The 26,750-nt window shown below is 45.0% G+C and overlaps 1 protein-coding gene across 3 annotated transcripts in view; it reads right to left on the bottom strand.

Moving 5' to 3' along the window:
- Window positions 1-19,905: 19,905 nt before the first annotated feature.
- The window catches only part of KLHL15 (kelch like family member 15), a 48,316-nt gene continuing 41,471 nt past the window's right edge, over window positions 19,906-26,750 (bottom strand). For 2 of the 3 annotated variants that reach the window (XM_017349955.3, XM_002719981.5), the window contains one exon: window positions 19,906-25,533. In XM_017349955.3, the coding sequence (XP_017205444.1) occupies window positions 24,424-25,533 (1,110 nt within the window). In that variant the 3' untranslated portion in view covers window positions 19,906-24,423. The remainder of the gene's footprint in view (window positions 25,534-26,750) is intronic. The other variant, XM_017349958.3, reaches the window with a different exon arrangement.

Here is a 26,750-nt window from a genome sequence, read left to right on the forward strand (position 1 = left end):
ACAACCTCAGAAAAGACGCCAGTTTAGTCTCCCTGGTTTCAAAGTCTTCTATGTGCACATCAGTGATTCCCTATCCAGGAGACACCTGGCCTGATCTCTTCACAGGATTGAAATGGGCCTCACAAATGCGAGCTTAGGGGCCAACGCTGTGGTGTAGCAGGTAAAGGTGCCACTTGCAGAGCTGGCACCCCATATGGATGCTGGTTCGAGTCCCAGCTGCTCCACTTCTGATCCAGCTCTCTGTTATGGCCTGGGAAAGCAGTGGAAGATGGCCCAAGTCCATGGGCCCCTGCACCTGCGTGGGAGACCTGGGGAAAGTTCCTGGCTCCTGGCTCCAGGTCGGCACAATTCTGGCCATTGCGGCCATTTGGGGAGTGAACCAGCAGGTGGAAGATTCTCCCTCTCCCTCTGCCTCTCTGCCTCTCTATAACTCTGCTTTCAAATAAATGCATCTAAAAATGCAAATTCAAGCTCCATGTCCACCCACCCCCAGTACAGTATCCACCTCCTGACCTGACCTGACCTGTATCTGTCTCCTGACCTGGCTATGTATCCATCATCTCCAATTCCAAACCAGTCAGGAACATGAAGCATCCAGACCCTAAATGCAAAGGACCCCCTCCTGCTCTATTAAAATAGCCCAATGTCACTGCTACACAACCTCCCTGGGGTGGGAACTGCCAGCAACACTGACATTTTGAGCAGGTAATGTACAAGAAAGCAGGACTCAAACCCATGAAGAGCAGGCAGCCAGCTGCAGACCCAAGTGCGGTGTGCAGAGGAGAACCACCACTTCTCCCCTGCCAAGAGAAACCCTTCCCCAGCTCCCTTCTTTGAGCCAGTTGGCAGAACCTCTTCCCACTGTGCCCAAGCGTAAGGCCCCAGTAAGTGTTGTCTAAGTACCACAATGGCCTCTTGTCAATTTCTATTTGTAAATGAGCCAAATAACCGGAGGACGGTAGCAACCCCTACACAGAGAGGACAGCCGGAGCCTGCACCTAGCCTCTGCAGGCCACTTGCTGGGAGTCATTTGCTGACTTTCATGTTCTTGCCCTAGTGTCCTTTCTCTGTAATAAAGCGTAGACTTGTAAGCTGTGTCCTTGCGGGCCTTGTGAGTCTTCAGCAATTAAACCCTGTTGACACGCCACTGCTGTTGCAGTCAGTTTTTGCAAACACTGCATAGGCATTATAGAAAAACCCTGTAGCTTGTCTGCCATAGGTGTTTCTTTCCAGAAAGCTATTCATTGAATCTTGCTAACCGTATTATTGAGTCTCTATAAATCGAGTGTTGTTTTATACGTTTCTTTTTGCCTTTTTTTTTTTATTTATACGTTTCAATGCCATTTTATTCAGCTTATCTTTTTTGGTCTTGGATTCTACCAATTTAAGTATTTTGATCTTTGGATTCCCATAATTTGCATCTGTCCTGTATATTTCCCCCCATTCTCCTACATCAATCTTTTTGTGCTATTGTGTGATTCTTTTAAATAACACAGAATTGATTTTTTAATCCAATCTGGGAATTTTAATTTTTAGATATGACAGAATCCATTTATATTTACAACTATAACTACATTTAGTTTACTATGTTTCATCTTCTCTACACTATTTTAAAATACTTCTCTTTTTGCCAATTCTGCAGTCTTATGGTCTTTTTTCCTCTCCTGAGTATTTTCTTTGCTTTTACCTTCTCAATTCCCTTGATTAGCATATGTACTCCTTTTAGTACTAGTAAGCATGACCTTTACACATTCTGAGTCTGAAAAAGAACACATACAAGGTGTTTTGATGGCAAGAAAGCTACCAAAGACAACTAGGGCACAGCAAAACAGCTCAGGAGCCAACTTAGACAAGTTCCCACTAGCCCAGGTGAGAAAACTTGAGCATCAGCATAGATACTTGCAGTTAATTAAAACACAATAAATCAACTTTGTCTATGTCGGAAAAACACACAATAAATAAGTATGAACCTAAGAGTTCATAATATTACCCAAAAAGAATCCTCATTGTTATCTTTTCAATAAAATTTTTATAGTTGTCCTTTAGAAGAGTTCCTGGTACAAACTGTGTTCAGAAAGCTGATAAATAAAATACTCAAGCAAGCTAACACAGCAGGTTAAGTGGCCTGCGTCCCATATCAGAGAGCCTGGGATGGGGTCCCACCTCCGCTTCCCATGCAGCTTCCTGCTAACGTGCACCCTGAGAGGCAGTGGCGAATGTCCCAAGTACTTGCGTTCCTGCCACCCACGTGAGATACACGAATGGAGCTCCTGCTCCTGATTTTGACCTGGCCCAGCCTTGGCTGGTGCAGACATTTGGGGAGGGAACCAGCAGATGGCAGATCTCTCAGAACAATAATCTTTTAAAAGCATCGTTAGCCCCATATTTCTTAAATTGCCAGAATTTTAAAAGACGAAGGACCACGTCTCCAGGGGTCTGAGTGAAGGAAATTTTCGGCGAAGAAGGGATAAAATGACAAAGACCCCGTGGGACAAGAGGAAAGAAGACAGAGACGCCACTGCCGCCAGCCGCCCCGCGCAGCCAGCTGCCGGCTGCGAGGTGCCACCTTACCATGTCCAGGTAGGAAGAAACTGCCGCGCGCTCGCCGCCCCCAGTTTGAGTTGAGAGGGAATTCCACTGACTTTTACTGACTGGGGTCTGAGCAACGGCCGGGCCTGGAGCAGGGACGCTTCCTGGCTTCCTTCCCCTTCCGCACAGCGAAGAGCCCGGAGTGCTGAGCACGGAGCCCCGAGCGCCATAAAGCCAGGCGGTCAGAAGGAGTCTATGGCACCGCTGATATTGCCTGAGGGAAAACCTTGCAGACCACACTGACTTTGAATCCGGCCTTGAACGCTGGCTGGAAGCAGGGTGCCCACCTAACCCTGTGAAGGCAGAGCACACTGCCTGCTTTTCATTACCCCTCCCCCCCCCAAAGGCTCCCGCAACGAGCAGGGAGGAGGCGCCATCTTGATAAGGCGAGTGCAGGCAGCTGTGCCTCATGCAAACAGGAGGTTCCTTCTGAGGGATAAATTTGTGGTCTTTATTGACTTTCAGTCTGGCCTGGAGGGTTGGCAAGGGGCGGGATGACCACTTAAGCCTGTGAGGCACTCCCTTCCCCCCAATTCTATCATGGGTGACCATACTCAAAGGCCAAGGCGGAACACCAGCAGGTACCAGGCTCTCTCCATAGACTTAGCAAATGGGGCTGAGAGAGGATCCCCTGCTCCTTCTGACTTTGGGGGCCCTGAGCACTGTGACTGTGGGAATTCTGCAATAAAGACCCTCCTAACAAAGAAAGTCCCAGGACTGGATGGCTTCACTGCTGAATTGTACCAAATTGTTTTTTAAAGATTTATTTTATTTATTTGAAAGACAGACCTACAGAGAGAGGTCTTCCATCCGCTGGTTCACTCCCCAAATAACCGCAATGATCACAGCCGAGCTAATCCAAAGCCAGGAGCTTCCTCTAGGTCTCCCACGTGGGTGCAGGGGCCCAAGGACCTGGGCCATCCTCCACTGCTCTCCCAGGCCATAGCAGAGAGCTGGATCAGAAGTGGAGCAGCCAAGACTCGAACCGGTGCCCATATGGGATGGCCGGTGCTGCAGGCCAGGGTTTTAACCCACTGCACCACAACACCAGCCCCTGTACCAAACTTTTTAAAAAGAACTAATTCAAATTCTTCTCAAACTATTTTTTTTAATTTTTTTATTTATTTTTTTGACAGGCAGAGTGGACAGTGAGAGAGAGAGACAGAGAGAAAGGTCTTCCTTTGCCGTTGGTTCACCCTCCAATGGCCGCCACGGCCAGCGCGCTGCAGCCGGCGAACCGCGCTGATCCGATGGCAGGAGCCAGGTGCTTCTCCTGGTCTCCCATGGGGTGCAGGGCCCAAGTACTTGGGCCATCCTCCACTGCACTCCCTGGCCACAGCAGAGAGCTGGCCTGGAAGAGGGGCAACCGGGACAGAATCCGGTGCCCCGACCGGGACTAGAACCCGGTGTGCCGGTGCCGCAAGGCGGAGGATTAGCCTAGTGAGCCGTGGCGCCGGCCTCAAACTATTAAAAACGATTGAAAGGCAGGGAATCCTCCCAAATTCCTTCTATGAGATCAGCATCACGTTAATTCCAAAATTAGAAAAAGATACAAGAAAGAGAACTATAGATGAACATAGATGCAAAAATCCTCAAAAATTAATCAAACCCAACAACACATTTGAAAGATCATTCATCTGGACCAAGTGGGACTTATCCCTAGTATGCATGGATGGCTCAACATAAGCAAATCCATAAATGTGATACATCACATTAACAATTTGAAAAATAAAAACCTTAATCAAATTGGGTATAAAAGGAACATTCCTCAACGCAATAAAGGCAATGTAGGAGAAACCCATAGCCAGCATCATAATGAATGGGGAAAAGTTGGAAGCATTTCCATTAAGATCCAGAATCAGACAAGGATGCCCACTTTTACCACTACTATTCAGTATACTTCTGGAGGTTTTAGCCAGAGCCATTAGGCAAGAAAAAGAAATCAAAGGGATACAAACTGGAAAGGAAGAAGTCAAATTATCCCTACTTGCAGATGACATGATTCTATATATAAGGGATCCAAAAGACTCCACTAAGAGACTATTGGAACTCAGAAGAGAGTTTGGTAAAGTTGCAAGCTATAAAATCATCACGCAAAAATCAATAGCCCTTGTATACACAGACAATGTCATGGCTGAGAAAGGACTTGTAAGATCAGTCCATTCACAATAGCTACAAAAAATGTAAATACCTCGGAATAAGTTCAACTAAGGATATGAAAGAATTCTACAATGAAAATTACGAAACATTAAAGGAAGAAACAGAAGACACCAAAAAAATGGAAGAATTTTTCATGGGTTGGAAGAATTAATATCATCAAAATGTCCATACTATCAAAAGCAATTTACAGATTCAGTGTGATCCCAATCAAAATACCAGTGATATTCTTCTCAGATCTAGAAAAAATGATGTTAAAATTCATACAGAAACACAAGAGACCCTGAGTAGCTAAAGCAATTTTATACTACAAAAACAAAGCTGGAGGCATCACAACACCAAATTTTAAGATATACTCCATGCAGTTATAATCAGAACACCTGATACTGGCACAAAAATAGACATGTAGACCAATGCTAAAAAATAGAAACCCCTGAAATTAATCCACACATCTACAACCAACTAATCTTTGACAATCCCTGAAGAAAGGACAGTCTTCTCAACAAATGGTACTGGAAAATTGGATCTCCTAATGCAGAAGTATGAAACAAGACCCCTACCTTACACAAAAATCAACTCTAAATGGATCAAGGATCTAGATCTATGACCTGATAGACCTGATATCTTCAAATTACTAAAGGTGGGGCCGGCACTGTGGTGCAGTGGGTAAAGCTGCCGCCTGCAGTGCTGGTATCACATATGGGTGCCAGTTCAAGTCCCAGCTGCTCCACTTCTGATCTAGCTCTCTGCTATGGCCTGGGAAAGCAGTGGAAGATGGCCCAAGGGCTTGGGCCCTTGCACCCGCATGTGAGACCCAGAGGAAGCTCCTGGCTCCTGGCTTCAGATCAGCCCAGCTCCAGCCGTTGCAGCTATTTGCGGAGTGAACTAGCAGATAGAAAACCTCTCTCTCTCTCTCTCTCTCTGTTTCGCCCTCTCTCTGTAACTCCACTTCTCAAATAAATAAATGTTTTGTAAAAATAAATAAAAATTTAAAAACCAATAAATGCAGGTGAGGATGTGGGAAAAAAGGAACCCTAATCCACTGTTGGTGGGAATGTAAAATAGTACAGCCATTGTGAAAGACAATGGAAGAAATTCCTCAGAAATCTGGAAATAGATCTACTGTAAGACCCAGCTATCCCACTCCTGGGAATTTACCCAAGGGAAATGAAATCAGCATATGAAAGAGTTATCTGTACCTCTGTGTTTACAGCAGCTCAATTCACAATAGCTAAGATATGAATCAACCCAGATGTCCATCAAATGATGACTGCTTAAAGAAAATGTAGGATTTATACAATATTGAATATTAGCCATAAAAAAGAATGAAGTTGTCTTTTGCAGCAAAATGGATGCAACTGGAAATCATTATACTTAGTGAAATAAGCCAGTCCCAAAAGACAAATATCATGTTTTCCCTGAATTGTGGTAATTAATATACAGAGCACAAAAAAGTAATGTATATGAGCAACATTGACATTTTGAGATTTGATTATTGTTTACAGCCCTTGTCTATACTCTTGAGGAACAGAAGTTTTTCTACTTACTACTTGTTGAATTCTTTATTTGAATTCCTTATTCTAAAACTTAAAAGAAAAAATAAGAAAGGAAGAAGGAGTTCAGGTGGGAGCGTGGGCAGGAGGGAGGATAGGGTGGGAAGTATCATTATGCTGTTAAATCTGTGTACATGAAATTGATTCACTTTATATAAATAAAAAATTTAAAACAAAAAATAGATGAATTATAAAAACAAAAAAAATCTCAAAAAGTGAAATGGTAACCTTTGAGTTCCCCCTGATAAAGCCAAGTGGAGCGTATTTTAACTTTCCTCCCTCTTGATGAATAAAATTTGAGATTTAGATGTGATGAAGATTTTAGACTTTGAAAAGCTGTCTTGCAGTTTTATGAGTTTCCTATTTCTGAACAGTTTTTTCATCTCTTGTGGTGCATATTTTTACGAGATTTTTTTTTCAGGAAGTAGGCATTGATTGTATGGTTTTTAACCCTGGCCAGAAGGTCAAACTGCTTCTGCTCAACCCTTGCTCTTAGATAAAGTTACTAACCTCCCTGGGCTCCAGTTTCTCATCTGGAAAGTGAGGACAATGAGAATTCCTGTCTCACGGGTTTGTTCTGGACTGAATGCACTTCAATATACATATAAAGTACTTAGGACAGTACGAGTCACACAGTGTTTGTCCAGCACTTGCTAGCTACTGTGACATTGGGAAAGACAATTGAACAGAGGGTAGGAATATTCAGGTTCAACCTTCTTCTCCATGCCCACCTGTTGCTTGATTTTCTTTTAAAAACTAATGTTGCTGAGATGTCGGAAGCCAAATTGGCTTTGTTTCCTTATGACACAATGGTTAAGAGCTCTGGCCTTAGACTGCCTTGGTTTGAATCCTGGTTCCCCTACTTACTGGATGAGTGAGCTTGGTCACGTTACCTTACCTCTCTAATCCTTCGAGGGAATTAAGACAAAATATTCCAAATTGGAATATTGACTATTTCCAGCTGAAATGATCTGGGGAACTGTAACTGCAGAAGGGGCCACTTGGCCTGTCTATTCCTACATACAGGAAGCCGTAAAGGTTCATCTGGGAGGGACATCCTTCACATACCAAGGCTGTAACAGCCTTGGTCACCAGAGACTGGTAATTGGGGCTACAATGAACCTGAATAAACAAGCTCTGTGACGTCACCCCTATCTCTCACTGGCTTCTACAGCCCCCACACGTCTCTTCCTAACATCCTTAGAATTGACTACCCTAGTCAGGTATGTTTGTCCTGTCATCCCTTCAGAAATGCACTGTTCTTTGTCCAAAGAGTATCGTGTTGGTCATTTCTTCACACTCACTCTCTTGTGAAGATTTCCATTTACATGTAAGTGGAATACAACTTATATGCTTTCCTCTGGCCAATCAGCTTTTGTAATTGAGTGTTGGGATTGAGCCAAAGATCCCATATAAGAAAGAAGAGTGACAGAGGGGCAGTCTCCAAGCTCCTCCACCCTACTGCTTCCATCTGTAATGGGGGACAACACATTAACTCTCCCTGTCATGGACACTTTGCACTTGTTGGCCAACTGTCCTTGCTTGCTTTTATTTATTTTTTCTCATTCCAATCTTTCAGTTCTGACGGGATTTCATTGGTCTCATCTCCTGGCCAATTATCCGTTCTCCTGGCTACTGCTGGATCCCAGTGTTCAGCACATGGCAAGAAGACAACCGGAGCCCTTCTTTGGCACTACCATAAACTGAGGGCTCCATTGCCAGGGCACCTAGGAATCCTATGCACAACCCAGACTTCACCAAACCTTAACTCTGCTTGGTCTCTCTGGCCGTATCCTTTGGCTTGCCTCGCCTCTGTTTGAATTCCAAAACTTGTAGTTGTCAGTAACTCCTGTTTTGTTCTTCTATGGGAAAACCGGAAGGGAGACTTTCCCTCTTTTCCTTGCAAGGTTCCTGCACTAGGCTAACGTGAGTCCAGAGCTGTGTCTGGAGGGAGCATCCATGGTGGGAGAGACTCAGGCCACCGCACAGAAAGAAGTAGGGCTGCGCAGCTGGAGAGCAGAGGGATCCCAACAAAATCAACCGAGTCCCAGAACCCAGTCAAGTGAAAAGCCAGCGCGGCCACTTTATCGGGGTGGTGTGTGGCCCAAATGGGAGAATTCCTGGGAAGCCCCAGGTAGTGTCCTGAACACAAGGCAAGCCCCAGGAAGGGATGGTGTGTTTTCCCACCGATTGCAGGCCAGTTTCTCCTTGCTAAGGGAAAATGTTGCCAAATGTCTGTAGGCGTGGGCTCATTCTTTGTGCAACAGGGTCAGTTCTTTCATGTGCAGATGCAGATCTTTCTCAGGCTCAGAAAAATCTTTTTCTAAGATGTTTCCTTATTGCATCTGCAGGCTGGAACAGCGAGTCCTGCATCTGTGTTGCCACATCATCTCCTGTTCTTATCTGTCTCCAGCGCTCTCCCTCCACCACCCCGGAATGCCTCAGCTCCTCGGGGCTTGGCCTTGGGTGAGAGTGTTCAGCGCCACAGCAGACAACGTGCTCATCTCCCAGCCCTCCTGGGACTTGAAAAGGGTCGAGGGAAATGGAAATGAAAGCTCGGTTTACTCTGGTGCAAGGCGGCCTTGAAGGCCCCGATGGTGTTTAGGAGCGCGCGGTTCCCCAGGCCCCTGTGGCAGCCCCTGGTGCCAGCTGTGGGGAGGAATCCTGAGCCCCTGGAAGCACCTGCCCAGCCCCTTTCCCCAGGCCAGCTGAGGGCAGGGCTTTCTGCCCCTTCCCAGGGCCCCCGCGTCTGCCTGTCCCGCAGGCAGCGGTGCTGGCGGGTACGTGGCGTGTGGGGACTCAGCAGGGACACAGGGCTCCCGCAAAGCCCGCGCGTGGCGTGTGGGGACTCAGCAGGGACACAGGGCTCCCGCAAAGCCCGCGCGTGGCTTGTGGGGGCTCAGCAGGGACACAGGGCTCCCGCAAAGCCCGCGCGTGGCGTGTGGGGGCTCAGCAGGGACACAGGGCTCCCGCAAAGCCCGCGCGTGGCTTGTGGGGACTCAGCAGGGACACAGGGCTCCCGCAAAGCCCGCGCGTGGCTTGTGGGGGCTCAGCAGGGACACAGGGCTCCCGCAAAGCCCGCGCGTGGCGTGTGGGGGCTTAGCAGGGACACAGGGCTCCCGCAAAGCCCGTGCGAGAGGCGAGACGCGAGAAGCGAGGCTGTGCTGCCCGCAGAAACCCCGCAGCGGAGCCCCGCAGTGTGCACGGGCCTCGCCTGGGAGCCTTCGGAAACGGAGGCTCTCAGGCGCCCTCCTGGGCCGGCCTGACTCCGAAGGAGCACTTCCCTGACGTCCCCAGGCCATTGGTGCGCACATGGAAGTGCCATCGGCTCTGCTGCGGAGCCTGTCCGCTCGGCCCCTGTATTCATAATTCGCCTGTCCTCTACCCGCGAAGTCATTCCTTCCAGTGAAACCCCAAAGTCCTCACCAGACCAGATCGGGGCATGCGCCCCCCTTTGCTACCTGCTCCATTTTCCGGTGATATTTTCCCTCGAGGTGATGGATGCGCTGCCCTGAAGCCGGGGCTCTGGTGCCAGGGCACAAATCAGACTGGGCCGAAACCTTCATTTTCCTCCTGCACACTCCTGCTGTGTCACGGGATTGCCTCACCTTGGCAGAATTAAAAAACTTGCCAAAGTTGTCAGTGACTTCTGTTTGTTCCTCTCTCTGTAAGAATCACTGGTTCGAGGGCTGGCATTGGCACAGTAAAGCTGCCACATGGGACACTCACATCCCATTGGGGAGTACATGGGCTCAAGTCTCAGTTTGGTTCATGTTTCCAGTCCCAGCTTCCTGCTAATGCACACCCCGGGATGCTGCAGATGATGGCTCAGGTGGCTGAGTTCCTGCCATCCATGTGGGAGACATAGATGGAGTTCCTTGCTGCTGGCTTTGGCCTGGCCCAGTTCCAGCTCTTGCCAGCATTTGGGGAATGACCCAATGGATGGGAGCTCTCTCTCTGTTTCTGTGTGTCATTTTGCCTTTTAAATAAATAATCACTGATTTGAGTACTTCCTTCTGAGTTTAGAAACTTAACTCATTGTATTTCTACCCACTAACCTTGACAATATTTTTTTTAAAAAGATGTATTTATTTAATTGAAAGGCAGAGTTACAGAGAGGCAGAGAGAGAGAGAGAGAGAGTCTTTCATCTGCTGGTTCACTCCCCAGATGAACGCAACGGCCGGAGCTATGCCGATCCAAAGCCAGGAGCCAGGAGGTTCTGTTGGGTCTCCCACGCAGGTGCAGAGGCCCAAGGACTCAGGCCATCTTCTATTGCTTCTCCCAGGCCATGGCAGAAAGGGAACTGGATCTGAAGTGGAGCAGCCTGGTCTCGAACTGGCACCCATATGGGATGCTGGTGCTTCAGGTCAGGGCGTTAACCCGCTGCGCCACAGTGCCAGCCCTAACCTCCCATCTCTTTATGCAGTGCCAGCCACCACCATCATCCAAGGCATCACTATCCTTCTCGGTGCGATGGCCTCCCTCTCCATCCCACCTCAATCCCCTCCCCCCATCAGCTTCCCAATTCTATCCTTACCTCCCTTCAGGGACCGATGACTTTTAAAAACATAAATCACATCGCCCCCCTACTTAGAACCCTTCAGTGGCTTTCCAATCCCTTTAGAATAAAACAGAAACTCCTCCCGGAGTCTGACCTTGGTACCTGTGCTGAGACATCTTGCACCCATTCCCCACCTTCCTCACCCACTCCCGACGCCATTTTCCATATCTGTGAGTGATTTTTATTCAGCATCCTTCGTATGCAGTACTGTCTGTAGTATGGATTTCATATTTTTGCCCTTGGAATTTTCTTACGTTCCTTGCATCAGCTACTCTTTCCATTTCGCTTTTCTCATCTGACCTTTGCATACAGGTCGTGATTATTTGCAATCTTTTTGAAGATGCCAAATGGTATGGCTTTGTCTTCTGGCTCTGAGAGCAAACAATCTTCCCAATTATTTCCTTTCTGAACCTTCCAACTATTTCTTTTATCTCCTAGTCTTGTCTTTCAGACTCCAATTTGTCTTTTCTCTTAACTCATACACAAATACAGGAAGACCCTTCTAGATGCAGTGTATGAAGAACACAGAGTGTAGGGCACGGCGGGTTAAGCTGCCATCTCTGATGCGAGCATCCCATATGGGTGCCACTTGGAGTCCCAGCTGCTCCACTTCTGATCCACCTCTGCGCTAATTCACCTGGAAAACAGTGGAAGATGGCCCAAGTGTTTGGGCTCCTGCATCTACGTGGATGACCTGGGTGGAATTCCAGGCTCCTGGTTTTGGTCTAGCCTAGCCCTGGCCCTAACAGCCATTTGGGGAGTGAACCAGTAGATGAAAGGGCTCTATCCCACACCCCAGCTCTGCCTTTCAAATAAGTTAATCTTCTTAAAAGAAAAGACAGAGCTCTGATGTGGTTCCACCCCCTTGATAAATCTTGCTGCTGGACGGTGGGCAAGTTCACGGGCATGGCTTCCAGTGCACATTTCCACTTCTAATCTGCTTTCCCTTATTGAACCTCTTTGTACTCTGGTGGCAGCTCCCTCCTCTCATCCTCTCGTTTCCCGGGAGTAAGTTCTTCCTTTCTCTGTGGTCATCTACAATGTGTGAGACCTTGGCCAGCCTACTCTTTTTTTTTTTTTTTTGGACAGGCAGAGTTAGAGAGAGACAGAGACAGAGACAGAGAGAAAGGTCTTCCTTCCGCTGGTTCACCCCCCAAATGGCTGCTATGGCCAGCGCTGCACCGATCCAAAGCCAGGAGCCAGGTGCTTCCTCCTGGTCTCCCACGCGGGTACAGGGCCCAAGCACTTGGGCCATCCTCCACTGCCTTCCCGGGCCACAGCAGAGAGCTGGACTAGAAGTGGAACAACCGGGACAGAATCCAGCACCTCAACCGGGACTAGAACCCAGGGTGCCGGTGCCGCAGGTGGAGGATTAGCCAAGTGAGCCACGGCGCTGGCTGGCCAGCCTACTCTTATTTCCTGCCTACTTGATTGCTTGGATTGTTATGCCTCAGTGCAAAAAAAAAAAAAAAAAAAAAAAATAGTGGGTGGGAGGGAAGTCATGGTGGGGGGGGGGAGCCAATGTAGTCCATAAGATGTACTTTGGAAATCTATATTCATTAAATAAAAGTTAAAAAAAATAGTGGGTAGTTGGGGCCAGGGGTGGGCTGCAAGGGGCAAAATTCAAGAACAAAACTGCCTATTTTACATGGTAGTTCCCAGGAATCCAGAGATGAATGCCCAGTCCTGTGGCTAGTAAAGGCCCCAATCTTTGAGTCAGAACAGAATTTGTAGAGCAAGAACAATGTCTTCCCTATCCTTTTAAAATCTCTTTCCCCAAGGGCTGGCGCTGTGGTCTATGTAGCAGGTAAAGCCACAGCCTGTGACACCAGCATCCCATGTGGGCACCGGTTCAAGCCCCAGCTGCTCCACTTCCAAACCAGCTTCCCATTAATGTGCCTGGGAAAGCAGTGGAGGATAGTCTAAGTGCTTGGGCTCCTGCACCCACATAGGAGACCCCGATGTAGCTCCTGGCTCCTAGTTTGGGCCTGGCTCAGCCCTGGCCACTGTGGTCATCTCGAGAGGAAACCAAAAAATGGATGATCTCTTTCTCCTGTCTCTCCCTCTCTCTAACTCTTCCAAATAAATTAATCTTAAAAATAATCTTTTCGCCATCTTCTCTCTTTTATAAAGGAAAACCCTAAGTAGTCCATAAGGTGAAGTGTGGATTTGTTTTTCTCAGTCTAACTCCATTTGCCTTAAAATTATTTTCAAGGCGGCTCACAATGCTGGATTGTGTTGTCTGTCAGTCTCTGAGTGTTTTAATGGGATTTTATTCTTTGCCTCTAAGGTCACAGGATGTTTTACTGAACAGTTGTGAGGAGTTTCACTTGGGGGGGACATAAGATCCAATTTTGCTCTTATCCCCTTTAAACAAAATAATCTGCAGATACACAGAATATTCATGGGTAGGAATTTTTTTTCTGCCTTGACATCTGCTCTCATAGTTCTGTCACTGAGGAATTCACCATTCCCCAAGTCTCCCATATGCTTTTCCACTGTGCATTTACTCATAAAATTTCCCCTGGCACAAATCCTCTTTGCTTGTGGCCTGGAGCTGCTCAAGAACAGGCTGCTTCACCCTTCTCCTTGTTTTGATTGTGGGCACATTAGGACTCCGTGCTCATGACTGCAAACATTCTGATCAGAATTCTATCAAAACTCGTGAAACGTTACGAAGAATGCATTTCCCTTGAGCAAATTCAAATGATAGTTTCTTGCTATTGATTTCTTATAGTCATGCAGGTAAAATTATTTTTAAAGATTTATTTATTTATTTGAAAGGCAGTTACAGAGAGGCAGAGGCAGAGAGAGGTCTTCCATCCGCTGGTTCACTCCCCAGTTGGCCGCAATGGCCAGAACTGCTCCAATCCGAGGCCAGCAGCCAGGAACTTCCGGGTCTCTCATGTGGGTGCAAGGGCCCAAGGACTTGGGCCATCTTCTACTGCTTTCCCAGGCCATAGCAGAGAGCTGGATCAGAAGTAGAGCAGCTGAGGCCGGTGCTATGGCATAGCAGGTAAAGCCACCGCCTGCCGTGCTGGCATCCTATATGGGCAGCGGTTCCAGTCCCGGCTGTTCCACTTCTGACCCAGCTCTCTGCTATGGCCTAGGAAAGCAGTTGCAGATGACCCAAGTCCTTGGACCCTGCCACCCACGTGGGAGACCCAGAAGAAGCCCCTGGCTCTTGGCTTTGGCCCAGCCCAGCCCTGATCTTTTTGGCTATCTGGAAAGTGAACCAGAGGATGGAAGTTATCTCCCTCTTTCTCTGTCTTTTCCTCTAACTTTGCCTTTCAAATAAATAAATCTTTTATTTTAAATTTACTTACATATTTGACAGAAATAGGGGAGAGTATCTTTCCTCTGCTAGTTCACTCCCCAAATGCCCCTAACAGCTAGGGCTGGGCCAGACGAAAGCCAAGAGCCTGGAGCTCCATCCAAGACCCCCATGTGAGGGGCAGGCACTCAAGTACATAAGCTATAACCTTCTGCCTCCCCACGTGCATTAGCAGGACGGATCAGAAGTGGAGCAGCCACAGCTGGAACCAGCACTCTGCTGTAGGATGCTGGTGTCACAAAGCAGCAGCTTAACCTGCTGAGCCACCATGCCAGTCCCTCCTGGGTTATTTATTTATTTTTTTGCATGTCTTCTTTCTCTTAAATGTAAATATATGAGTATTGCAGCAGCTCTGGATTGTGTCCCCCCATCTCCAGTCTAAAGGGTGCTAGGCTTTGCTGTTTTTTGGTTATTTTGTGATTTTCCTGGATTAATCCTGTAGTTCCCATTCCCCATCCACTTCCCTCCCTCTTCAACGTATAACTATTGATGTCTCTACTCTATTTTCTAGTTGTTTCTTAAAAATTACTTTTTCACAGGCAGAGAGAGAGCTTCCATTCTCTGGTTCACCCCCTAAATACCCACAATGTTGGGGCTGGCCCAGAACCAGAGTCAGAAACTCATTCCAGATCTGCCTTGCACAGGGTGGCAGGGACCCAATTTCTTGAGCCATCAGTGTTGCCTCCATGATCTGCATTAAGCAGGAAGTTGGATCAGGGGCCCACGCACTCTGATGTGGAACATGACATCTTAAGTGCTAAACACCTGCTCCTTAATTCTTGTTTCCATTTTTAAGTCTGGATGCCCTGAGATCACTGGAGTCAGCATAGCTTAGTAGTCAGCCAGCAACTAGTCAGAGTTTCGCTTACACACCTTGAGCCAATACAGCCGCTTCCCTTTGCTGATGAATGTGTTTGGCTTCAGTAATACGTTCAAAGTCTGAGTAGTTTCCAAGTATCTCACAGCTTTTATTTTCTCTATTTGCAAGGCTTCAAGTCTGGGCAGGGACAAGCAGCTTGCTAGGGCCCTCTAGGTCTCTCCGTGAACGCGGACAACCCTGTGGATGGCCACAGCCTTCTACACCACCAAGCATAATGCAGGATCCACTCTGGTGGTCTCATTCCCACAACCTCCCTGTTAAGTTGCTGGCTGGCCTGCCAGTCTGCTGTTAGCACCAATTAGCTTTGAGACTTCAGGCTAGGGGCAAGACTGGTCACAGCAAAACATGGGATTCTCCATACTCGACTTTGAATAAAGCCAGCCGCCTCCCAGGGCCCGGACAGAACTTGTGTGACCTAGAGCCCAGGGAGAGGGAGTTGGGATGGCAGTAATCCCAGGCTAAAACATCACAGAATTCCACTGTTCTTATTAAGGTTCAATAGAATTTCTTGAGCAAATATATCGGAGTTTGTTGTGTGACTTTGTAAAACATTTCCCAAATATTAAACATTTTTGTGATAAGCGATATCTTAGGTTCTCAGGAGATGTGTTGCTCAGCTCCTTACTTGGCCATCCTGCAAGTCCCACTCCTTAAACCACAAAAGTTGCACAAGTTAATTACTGAGACTTATCCTATCCCTACGGGAAGAAGGTGGGATATTCTTTGCCATGTGAAATCTCCAAGGTAATGTCACCCTGGCAAAATGTTGACTTCAGCCTGGAAACTAACTAGACCTGCAGGAGGAAGCCACATTTTGTGAACCAAAATACCTGAATTAGTGGGTCTTCTCTGCCTATTTTAAAAAAAGCTTTTTCATTGTACTTAAAAGGCAGAGACAGACATATTCCATCTATTTGTTCACTTCCCAAATGCCTGCAATAGCCGGGGCTGGGCCGGGTCAATGCCAGGAGCCAAGAACTCTATCTGGGTCTCCCGCATGGGCAGTAGGGTCTTAGGCAGGCTTTTCCAAGCATTCTTGGATCACATGTGTTCGACACAAAAAGCTTAGTGGTGATATGGTTTACCTTGAGCTTAAAAAGATTAATAGGACTTCTCAGAGCCTTTAGTATGCTAATGTTTGTTGAGCTCCTCTAAGAGAAATGTTTGTAGTGTTTCCCAAGATTGTTGGGGGCTCTGAACACTACCCCGCCCATACACAGAATTTCACGAGATTAATGTTTTGTAAAAGACCCTTTGGTCTGTTTCACCTATTTCAGCCTGTGTCAGAAATGCTGAGATGTCAAGGGCAGAGGTGCTCGTTGGCAAACATCGTAGCTGTGTGTATCAGCCTTGCAGACACAGGAGCAGTGGTGGCGCTGAGCAGAGGGGGATCCCTCAGGGAGGTCAGTTTTGGCGGATAACCAAGCCTCTACTGAAGCTACGTCTTCTCACCAGGAGTATTTCACTGACAGCCTTCCCATTCCTGGGTTCTGTGATTATCACAGAGGACTTACCACAGGACATCAGATTAGATTCCTGGAAGATAAAGACACAACAGCTACCTTCAAAGACTACAGTTAAGGGTGCAATGGAGAAGACAGTTATAATCAAATGTTAGAGGAGGTGGGTGCTGCACTAAGACCAAGGAGACATGTGGGGAGCAACCCGGACTGGACTGAGTTACTGGAATTAAGACTTATTCTATGCATCTGCTCTCCCACAATATGGTGCTGGGAGAGGAGAAAACAGCTTCTACGCAGCTGCCTCTTGCCAACTTGAGTGATGACCTCCAGGAGCTGATCCTGCTCCTGATTGGAGGAGAGCAGCGTACTCGGCGTGTGGGTAGCAGAGTTGGGATTGGCGGAAGAGGACTATAAAGGAGGAGAGAGACAACATGCACCAGGAACATCTAAGGGGAACATCTATCTGAGGGAACACCTGTGCAGCCCCCGAGAGAGCCGGCCGGCGGTGTGCCGCTCCCCCGCGGAAGTGGGGAATGTGGCAGGGGGAACCGCCCTTCCACGGAGGTGGAAGGGTCGGTAGCCAACCCGGGAAGAACCAGCAGCAAACCCGGGGAGGGCCGAGCAGACGAAAGAACAGCACAGGGTCCTGTGTCGTTCCTCCGTGAAGAGGGGGAGCGACATAATGGTGCCGTGACTCGGATAGGAAGCCTAGGCAGGGTCTAGTGTCATTCTTCCATGAAGAGGGGGAGCGACAGAGACATGGTTAACCTGGCCCGAGGGTTGACAGAGGCCATGACACCCAAGCTGGTTCTTGAAGGTCAAGAAAGGGTTAGGCCAGGGAAGCAAGAAGAGCAGAGCAGCTACCAAAGGTAGACAGGCTTGAGAAAACCTGGCCTATTCAGGATCTACAATTAGCTCGCGTGGCTGAAGTACACGGTTTGGGAGACTGAACAGGTACAAACAGGAAAATAGGAAAGGCCTCATGCATCACACTAGACTGCTGCATCTTCTCAGGGATCATTAAAGGCTGCTGAATCTCAGCAGTTACCTTTTGCAAGCAAGCTCCTGGAAGAGCCCAGGATGAGAGCCTGAACTAGGGCACAATGGATGGCAGACAGAGAGCAACAGAGCTTACAATGACAGAACGTGGTGACGAGTTGGCATAAAGAGGTAGTTCCAGATTTCTGACCTGCACAATCACTGACAATGGGAGAGCCACGTAACACAAGGAACAAGGAGCAAACTTTTGGGGAGGAGACAAGATATTCATGTCTGCACTTGGTTCACTGAAATTCCACAAACATGTGAGACATGTTCAGGAGATGGCTAGAATTCTGGGCTGAGAAGTATGGACTTCACATGTGTTGGACTAAGAGCTGTAGGTGTAGGATACTGAACAGGGAATACAGACTGGGAACAGACTAAAACCCCGCAAATACCCATAGCATTCGTCTATTTGGAATCTGGCATACAGTACAGTGTCTACTGTGTATAAAATATGCTGCTTTCTCTGCCTCTCCTTTTCTGTAACTCTAAGTAAATAAACAAATCTTAAAAAAACAAAATAGGGGTTGTCACTGTGGCATAATGGGTAAAGCCGCCGCCTGTAATGCCAGCATCCCATATGGGCACCAGTTCAAGTCCTGACTGCTCCACTTCTGATCCAGCTCTCTGCCGTGGCCTGGGAAAGCAGTGGAAGATGGCCCAACTCCTTGGGCCCCTGCACCCACGTGGGAGACCCAAAATAAGCTCCTGGCTTCAGATCGGTGCAGCTCCAGCTGTTGCGGTCATCTAGGGAGTGAACCAGAGATGGAAGACCACTCTCTTTCTGTGCCTCTCCTTCTCTGTGTAACCCTTTCAAGTAAATAAATAAATCTTTTAAAAAAATATGCTGGATGCCAAGGTACAAAAAATAAAAAAGGCCCTTTCACCCAGGGAGACTGTGATCTAGTTGTGGAGAAAAGAATTGTACCCAACCATTATGCAAAATGAATTAAGAGCTATAAACGTGTTGAGTGTAGTAATTCATTCAATGAAAGAGGTGTTATGGGTTTCAGGAGAAGGGAGCATTTGAATTGAACTTTGTAAATTAAGTTGACTTTGGGGCCTGAGCTGTGGCGCAACAGGTTAAAGCCCTGGCCTGCAGTGCCGGCATCCCACATGGGCACTGGTTCTAGTCCTGGCTGTTCCTCTTCCGATCCGGCTTTCTGCTATGGTCTGGGATAGCAGTAGAAGATGGCCCAAGTGCTTGGGCCCCTGCACCCATGTGGGAGACCTGGAAGAGGCTCCTGGCTTCGGATTGGCTCAGCTCCAGCCATTGCAGCCATCTGGGGAGTGAATCAGCAGATGGAGGACCTCTCTCTGTCTCTACCTCTCTCTGCAACTCTCTTAAAAAAGTAAAATAAAATCTTTAAAAAAAAAAAAGTAAGTTGATTTTGACAAGTAGGGAAAGGGAAAGAAAACAAGTAATTTGAGGCTGGAAATGAATATATAAAGATTGCAACTGAATGGAGGGTAGAAGTGACAGGAGAAAAGCCAGACAGGTGGCTTGACGTCAAGATCTAGGTGCTTTGAGATTCATGCCGAGGTTTCTTATGAGTTCACTTGCAAGGTGGCACACAAGTGCCTTTGTATATATCCAAGGCTTCTACCTAATCTCTAATATCAGAAACACCTTTAAAAATAATGAATTTAGAGGACCATTGCTGTGGTGCAGTGGATTAAGCTGCCACTGTGACACTGGCAGCCCAGAGTGCAGTCCCAGCTGCTCCACTTCCAATCCCCCTCCTTGCTAATGTACCTGGAAAGGCAGCTGATAATGGATCAAGTACTTGGACCACTGCTACCATGTGGGAGACTGGATGGAGTTCCAGGCTCCTGGCTTCAGACTGGCCTAGCCCGGGTATCTGGGGACGGAGGCAGCAGATGAAGATCTCTTTGTCTTTCTCACACCCCTCCCTCGCCACCTCTGTCATTCTGCCTTTCAAATAGATAAATCTTAAAAAAACCACAATAATCAAAAATGCCAAAGGAAATCTAAAAACCACCAAACTAAGCCTTGAGATTTGTAAATGCTTCTTTTTTCAGTTCTATTATTTCCATTTGGCACAACTGCAAAACTCTGTGTTAGTGGAACTTTAATTATTTGGCTTCATTATACACTTTCCATTGCATCTAAGAATATAAATAATTTTATTCTAATGCTCTCATTTGAATTTGTAGTTAAAAACATTGCTAAAAATCACATTTTTGGGGCACTGTTTTGGTATGGTTAAGGAAAACAAAATATATATATTGCTAATGAAGTCATTAGTAACTGAAAGTGACCGATTATATAAAGACAGTAAACAATCAGATATTAAACACATTTTAAAGATGAAAAATATTTTATTTAAACTTTTCTTCATAAACACTTTTAACATTTTTTTCAATTTAAAAACAGAATGGATAGCATAAACATGTTTGAATAGATTATATCCACGGCTTGGGAAAAATTACCTGACAAAAATGTAAAGGCTTTCAAAACAGGTATAAAAGGCAAACCTTAAATTATTCTAAGACTGTTATATCGGCTCTAGGATTATTTGACTACTGGCCCAAAATGTACCTAAAGGTCAAAATATTTTTCTATAGACAAAGTATGCCCAAGAGATACAGGGCATATACAAGTTAGGTAGAAAATAACCTCTCCGATCACCTCACTGGAACGTTCCTTCAAAAAGCAAACACTTAATCCTTACTGGTACTGGTTAATAAAATTTTTAATGTAGCTGTTCCCGAAGATGTAAAAAAGAAAACCCAAGAATATCAAGGGGGAACAAAGCTGATGGCATTCTCTCAATGTTACTTGTGTAATATTGAAGTTGCACTGGTATACTGAAAGGATATGATTTCCATGAATTTATCTATTCCAGTCTATGCCTATTGAATATTTGACTTTATAAACTCTTGGTAAACTAATTTCTCAGAATTTTCGTTTTTAAGATAAATCTCTTTTTAGAAGATATTTATTCCCAAACCGACTCTGTGACTGAACAAATATATGATGTCTAAAAATGTTCAGAATAAAAAAGAAAAGTCAAAATGTATAGTAGGCAAACAAGAAAACTGGCACTAGCAGTTTTACTGCCATATAGCCCTCAATTATATCTAATTTACACTATATCTATGCTGTGTTTTACTTCAGTCTAAAACTTTAAATTATGTATTCTCAAAAGAGCTAGTCTCTTCTGAGATAGCTTATAAACTGAAATAACAATTTATATTATAAACTGAAATGTTATGACCTACACCCACATATACATATATAAAAATAGTCCCACTGAATGTTTGACATGTTTTAGATTATGCAGCTCAAATAATTTGTTATAAAATATCTTAAAGCTTAGTTTCATGTAGTTAAGACAAAACTCTCCATTTTCACCACTTGTCCCCACACAGACACGTGTGTCCTTTCCTACGAGCCACGCAGGCTGCCCAGAATGAGGTGTCCGAAGGTGCTGCTTTAGCAAAGAGCAAGTGACGGGCTCAGTCAGTATTTCACAAACGAGGGCAACACTCGCAGAGAGCAGAGGAATGAGTGCACAGAGAATGCTGTCTCAGGAAACACAAGTCTACTCAGTAAGCTTTGCTTCTTTAAAACCCAGTAGCATCTCTTCCAATACAAAACCTTCAGTGTGAGAATCTTGCATCTTATGAAACGGCTGTAGTGCAAGGATTTTCTTCAAAATCAAAACTTAGAAGGTCAAAGACATGGAAGAGAACCAATGGTTCTAATTAAGATGCAATTAATGAGAATCAGCTATTTTTGTGAAGTCTGGCATTTAAAACGTAAAGCAAAGTAACACATAGGGCATAACAGTTATACTGTAGTTTCAAATCTCTTACTGAATTTTGAAATAACTACTATTTTGAGCGCATACAATGTACATAAACACAAATGCTTTGAAGTGAAGCACACAAAAAATAAACTTGAAAAAAGTTGTATGAAAAAATTTTCCATAGTTTAGTATAACAAAAATAAATCTCTTGCAGCAATTAAACCATAATTTTAAAGGGAATGTACGTTAATCATGGATTTAAAAGAACCTAAATTAGAACTACCTATAAACAGAAGAGTTTTCTCATACATTCAGAACCCAAGCCATAGCAACTATTCTTAAAGCTCAAAACTGATTACAGCTAACATCAGGTCAGACATGACTTACGTGAAGCTGAACCCAGAGTTAGTTCAAGTTAAGATTTCACAAATTTTATGAAACACAAACTTTGATCTTGGCCTCATGTCTTTTATATGGAAAACCAAGAAAATACAACTGTTTGCTCGGATGTGACCCTAAGTAGGGCTATGAATTCCCATCTGAGCCACCACTGGAGTGTCAAGCCTTTGATATGGGCACTCCGTCTGATGGTGCCTTCTTGGTCTTTCCCAGCAAAAGACATCAATGAGGAAAATAATGAAGACATTATTTTCTTTAAAGCAAGACAGCGCACATTCAAAAACCTTAAATGAACTAATGTATTAGAAAAAAAATTAAATGGTTAACTTAATCTCTAATTTTCAAAAGTAACAGAATTAAAGAGTATTTTTAAATGTAGAAACAGAGGCTGGCACTGTGGGGCAGGTTAATCTTCCGCCTGTGGCGCCAGCATCCCATAGGGGCGCCAGTTCTACTCCCAGCTGCTCCTCTTCTGCTCCAGCTCTCTGCGTGGCCTGGGAGAGCAGTGGAAGATGGCCCCAGTGCTTGGGCCCCTGCACTTGGGTGGGAGACCAGGAAGAAGCTCCTGGCTCCTGATCAGTGCAGTTACGGCCACTGCAGCCATTTGGGGAGTGAACCAGCAGATAGAAGACCTTTCTCTCTGTCTCTCCCTCTCAGTCTGTAACTTTACCTCTCAAATAAATAAATAAAATCTTAAAAAAAAAAGTAGAAAAAGACTTTTACCCACATTACTATGGGAAGCAAGATATCAACTTGCATTTTTAGAAACTAAGTAAATGAAAGATCACTTAATGAAAAATTAAGTCTCATATACAAAAGAATATTATTAACTTGATTTCTGAAACCAATGCCAATGATATTTCTCTTTCAAAAGCTACTTGTGCACCTGATTGTGTTTCTGAAACTCAAATGTCTCCAGTTAATGGAGTGTTAAAATCAGGTTTTATTACACAGTAAGTCTAACTGAACTGCAAAAACAAAAACAAAAACAAAGTCTTCACATTTCCACGTCACGCTTCTATTATGTTCAATGGTGGCAGCAGCAAAAAAGAAAAAGAAAAGAAAACAGAGAAAAAACACAGAAACTAGAAAATTTATACAACAGCAGCCATATAGAAGGCATTGCAATATTGCACCAATATCCTAAGTTCTGGCAAGTTCTGCCAGTGTAGATCTAGTCTGTATCACATATAGACTACTCCAGAGAAAATGGCATCAATTTGAATGATCCATTCCCAGGTTAGTCTTGCTGAATTTTGTCAACTCCATCTTCTCCTTCGAATCTACAGAGTTGCAAGGTGCAGCTAATCCTAAAATACTTATAAACACTTTTGAACAGCTATTCTTGATTCACTCTGAACTTTGTGGTTACTATCCTTCATGCTAGTAGCTTTCAGTAAACAAGGCAAAAGCTGAGGGCTTACGTCCCTAGTGCCACTGGGTATTTTTGTATGGTATTTTATATGAAATAAACATGTAGACAACCAATAACGTAATTCTTATCTCTAAGTCAAAACTGAGCTCAAATTTTCCAAGAGTTGCTATCTTCCATCCAATAACAGATGCAGCAGCCTTAATGAATGGAAAGAATGGGGGTTGCACTTACTTTCAAGGGGCCTTTATTCAGGAGTCTGGTATTCCCTAAATTCTCTTTAAAAGTGCTTATACGCTGCAGGGTCAGAGCTTGTCAAATACCACTCCAATTCTCACTAAAAACAGGGCAATGTTAAACAGACTGCAAAGAAAAACATTTTCAAAAAGAAAGCATGTATTGGTAAGGAACACTAAAATTTACTTCTGAAAATAAAGTATAAAAATGTTAGTTTTCTTAAATCCATACATGTTTCAGAAATACAAGAAGCTCTAATATTACTGAATCTGTATGGACTCAAAATAGGCTACTTTGATATCAAATGAGGACTCCAGTTATTTTAACTTTCTGAAAATGTTAACACACGAAAAGACATTACATCTAAAATTCAACAAGTATGGCGAACCGTGTGTGCAAGTGTACTAGCTTAAAAATATAGAATCCTAACCACACGTACAAGGGATGTGCCTTATCTATTTATAGGAAGTATGGATATGCTTTCACTAACACGATGCAGTTTAGAGAAGGCAGCTTAGAAATAGTGTTTTGAATATAAAAAGTTAACTTTGTATAGAAAATTTGTATTTTTGCATTTTCAGCAAAAAGCCATGCAAAAAGGTCAAGAGTTTTAAACATTTAAATAATAAAACCCCAAAAAAATTACAGACCGAAATACACGGAAATAAATGTTCAAAAAGGTTTCGGAAAGAGAAAGGGACTGAAATCACATCCAGTGACACATGTCGGTCTTCTCTTAGAAGATGCGTGACTCCTACACTAACACCTGAAAGAAATGTGTAAAGCAGAAAATCAACTTCCTAGGTAAGTGGAGCATTCCATTAAACTGCTTCTGGAAGTAGTTTCAAGAGCTAGCGCTTAGATTTCACTTATTGCATGAGTTTGAGGCCACTGGGGGAAAAAGGATGCTAGCACAGAATGAGAAATTCTTACGATATTAGACCAATGGCTTTGATAGTAAAACTGGTGAGGTTTTTCTTTTATGTTTGTTAATTAACTACTTTAGCACAAACAAATGCTTTGTTTGCCTTTGTTTTTTCAAAGGAAAAAGCTGTCATTAGTTGCAACGTCTGACTTCATCCAGCACATAGTCCGGAAAATGCAGGTTGCACACTTGTAAGCCATCCAGCTTGCAGGGCATTCGAGGGTACTCATCTTCCTTCCATCTGTTTTCATCTGGATCAAATGTGAGAATGGAATCACTGTAATGACCGTTATAGCAAAGGCCTCCGAGAACCATTATTTGTTTGTCCAGCACAGTCACACCATGGCCACTCCTACCAATTGGCATGGATGCCAAGATGGTCCACTGATCAGTCTCTGGGTTATACACTTCTGTGGAAGGGCATCCCTGAGATTCAAAAGAGGCCCTCAAGATCACACAGACACCACCAAAGACGTAAAGCTTACCGTTGTAAGAAATCATCTTGTGAAAGCATCGCGCGTAATTCATCTTGCTCTTGTTCTCCCAACAGTTGGTAACTACTTGGGTTCTTCTGGTCCGCTGCTCTATGGTCCCTTCTTTACTGGGGTCAAACACACACACTTGCTTGGAGGTGGAAGACGAGGTGATTCCACCAGTGATGAACAACTTGTTATTGAGCACTGTCCCTTCATGTCCGTATTTGTTAACTGGATAAGGATCCACAAATTCCCACTTATCATTGGTGATGTCATATCTCTCTGTTGAATAGAAAGTCTCATCCCTGGTTCTGCCTGCTACGGCGTAAATAAACTTGCCAATAACACCAACTGCAAATTCTGAACGGGGGACAGACATGTCTGCCATCCGCAGCCAAGAGTTTTGTCTTGGGTCATATCTGAACACTTTGGAAGAAGCATGGAATTCACCATCCGGGCCCAGCTCTTCCCCACCTAACAGGAACACAAAATTGTTGACAATAGCAAGGCAGTCTGGCCGTAGAGGTACCTGCGGGCCCTCCAGCTCCCACCAGACTCTCGGTTTCTTTAAGAGTAGGATTTTGCTGTTAACCATGCTATGTCCAATCATTCCTCGGAATACTGTAGTTTGCGGTTTGGCAGAACGAATGCGGCTTGATTTCATGTCCAACAGAGGCTGCTGGTGAACATTCTGAAAGTAATTCAACGCCTGTTCAACTTCATAGCGCAGCTGTCGAGAGTATCTGTAAAATTCTGATGTTTTAACCTAAGAATGCAAGCACAAGAATTTAATTCAAAGAAAAAGTATCAATGGCTAACAAAAATACCAAAGCCTAGTAAGCTACGATATTCTTCGGAAACTACTTTTCCTGGTAAAAATCACCTGCTTTTCTTTGTTTTCTACAAAGCTTTTTTTTTTTTTACAATATTTGTTTTTATAATTTGTATTTATAATATTTTAATACATTCCCAAGCTCTGAAAAGTAAACAAGCTATTTTCAGGCACAAGTTAATTTCTAGGCAGAAGGAAATTCGTCTCAGAAAATGTACTAGACACCTATTAGATGTCAGGGCCTGGGCTACATGGGAAGACAAATATGGGGCTTCACAGTAGAGGAAACCAGGCCTGCAGTTTTCTTAACCACAGGTAACACTGTAAATGAACCATGACTGAATCCTTTGAGGAGGTAAGTCAGTGAAAACTGAAATACACATGAAAATCCCATTAGGTTTTTGACATAAAAACTTGATTTGATATTATCAGCTCCTACAGTAGTAATTCAATAGATGAGAATAGGTCTAATTTTTTTCCCTTCTTGTTTTTGGAGCTGGAACTATCTAATTATGATATCTATCAAGACCTTATTTGTTTTTTTTTTTTTTGTTTTTTGTTTTTTTTTTTGACAGGCAGAGTGGACAGTGAGAGAGAGAGACAGAGAGAAAGGTCTTCCTTTGCCGTTGGTTCACCCTCCAATGGCCGCCGCGGCCGGCGCGCTGCGGCCGGCGCACCGCGCTGATCCGATGGCAGGAGCCAGGAGCCAGGTGCTTTTCCTGGTCTCCCATGGGGTGCAGGGCCCAAGCACCTGGGCCATCCTCCACTGCACTCCCTGGCCACAGCAGAGGGCTGGCCTGGAAGAGGGGCAACCGGGACAGAATCCGGCGCCCCAACCGGGACTAGAACCCGGTGTGCCGGCGCCGCTAGGCGGAGGATTAGCCTAGTGAGCCGCGGCGCCGGCCCAAGACCTTATGAATCCATTTTAAGTATTGTGCTAATAAGTTCTATGGGAAGATATAAAATAATATGTGGTTCATTTCTTCAAAGAGCCTAGAATATATCTGGGTCAATGAAATGCAATACAGATTCACCAGTAAGTAAACAGGTGAGTTGACAACAAGGCACGAAAATATCTAGCAATCTGTGAGGGCTGCAGAAGCTGGAAATCAAGCAGAAAAAAGTCTGCCATCATACAATAAGGATAAGAG

This window comes from Oryctolagus cuniculus, chromosome X (assembly GCF_964237555.1).
Source record: "Oryctolagus cuniculus chromosome X, mOryCun1.1, whole genome shotgun sequence".
Taxonomy (NCBI): Eukaryota; Metazoa; Chordata; class Mammalia; order Lagomorpha; family Leporidae; genus Oryctolagus; species Oryctolagus cuniculus.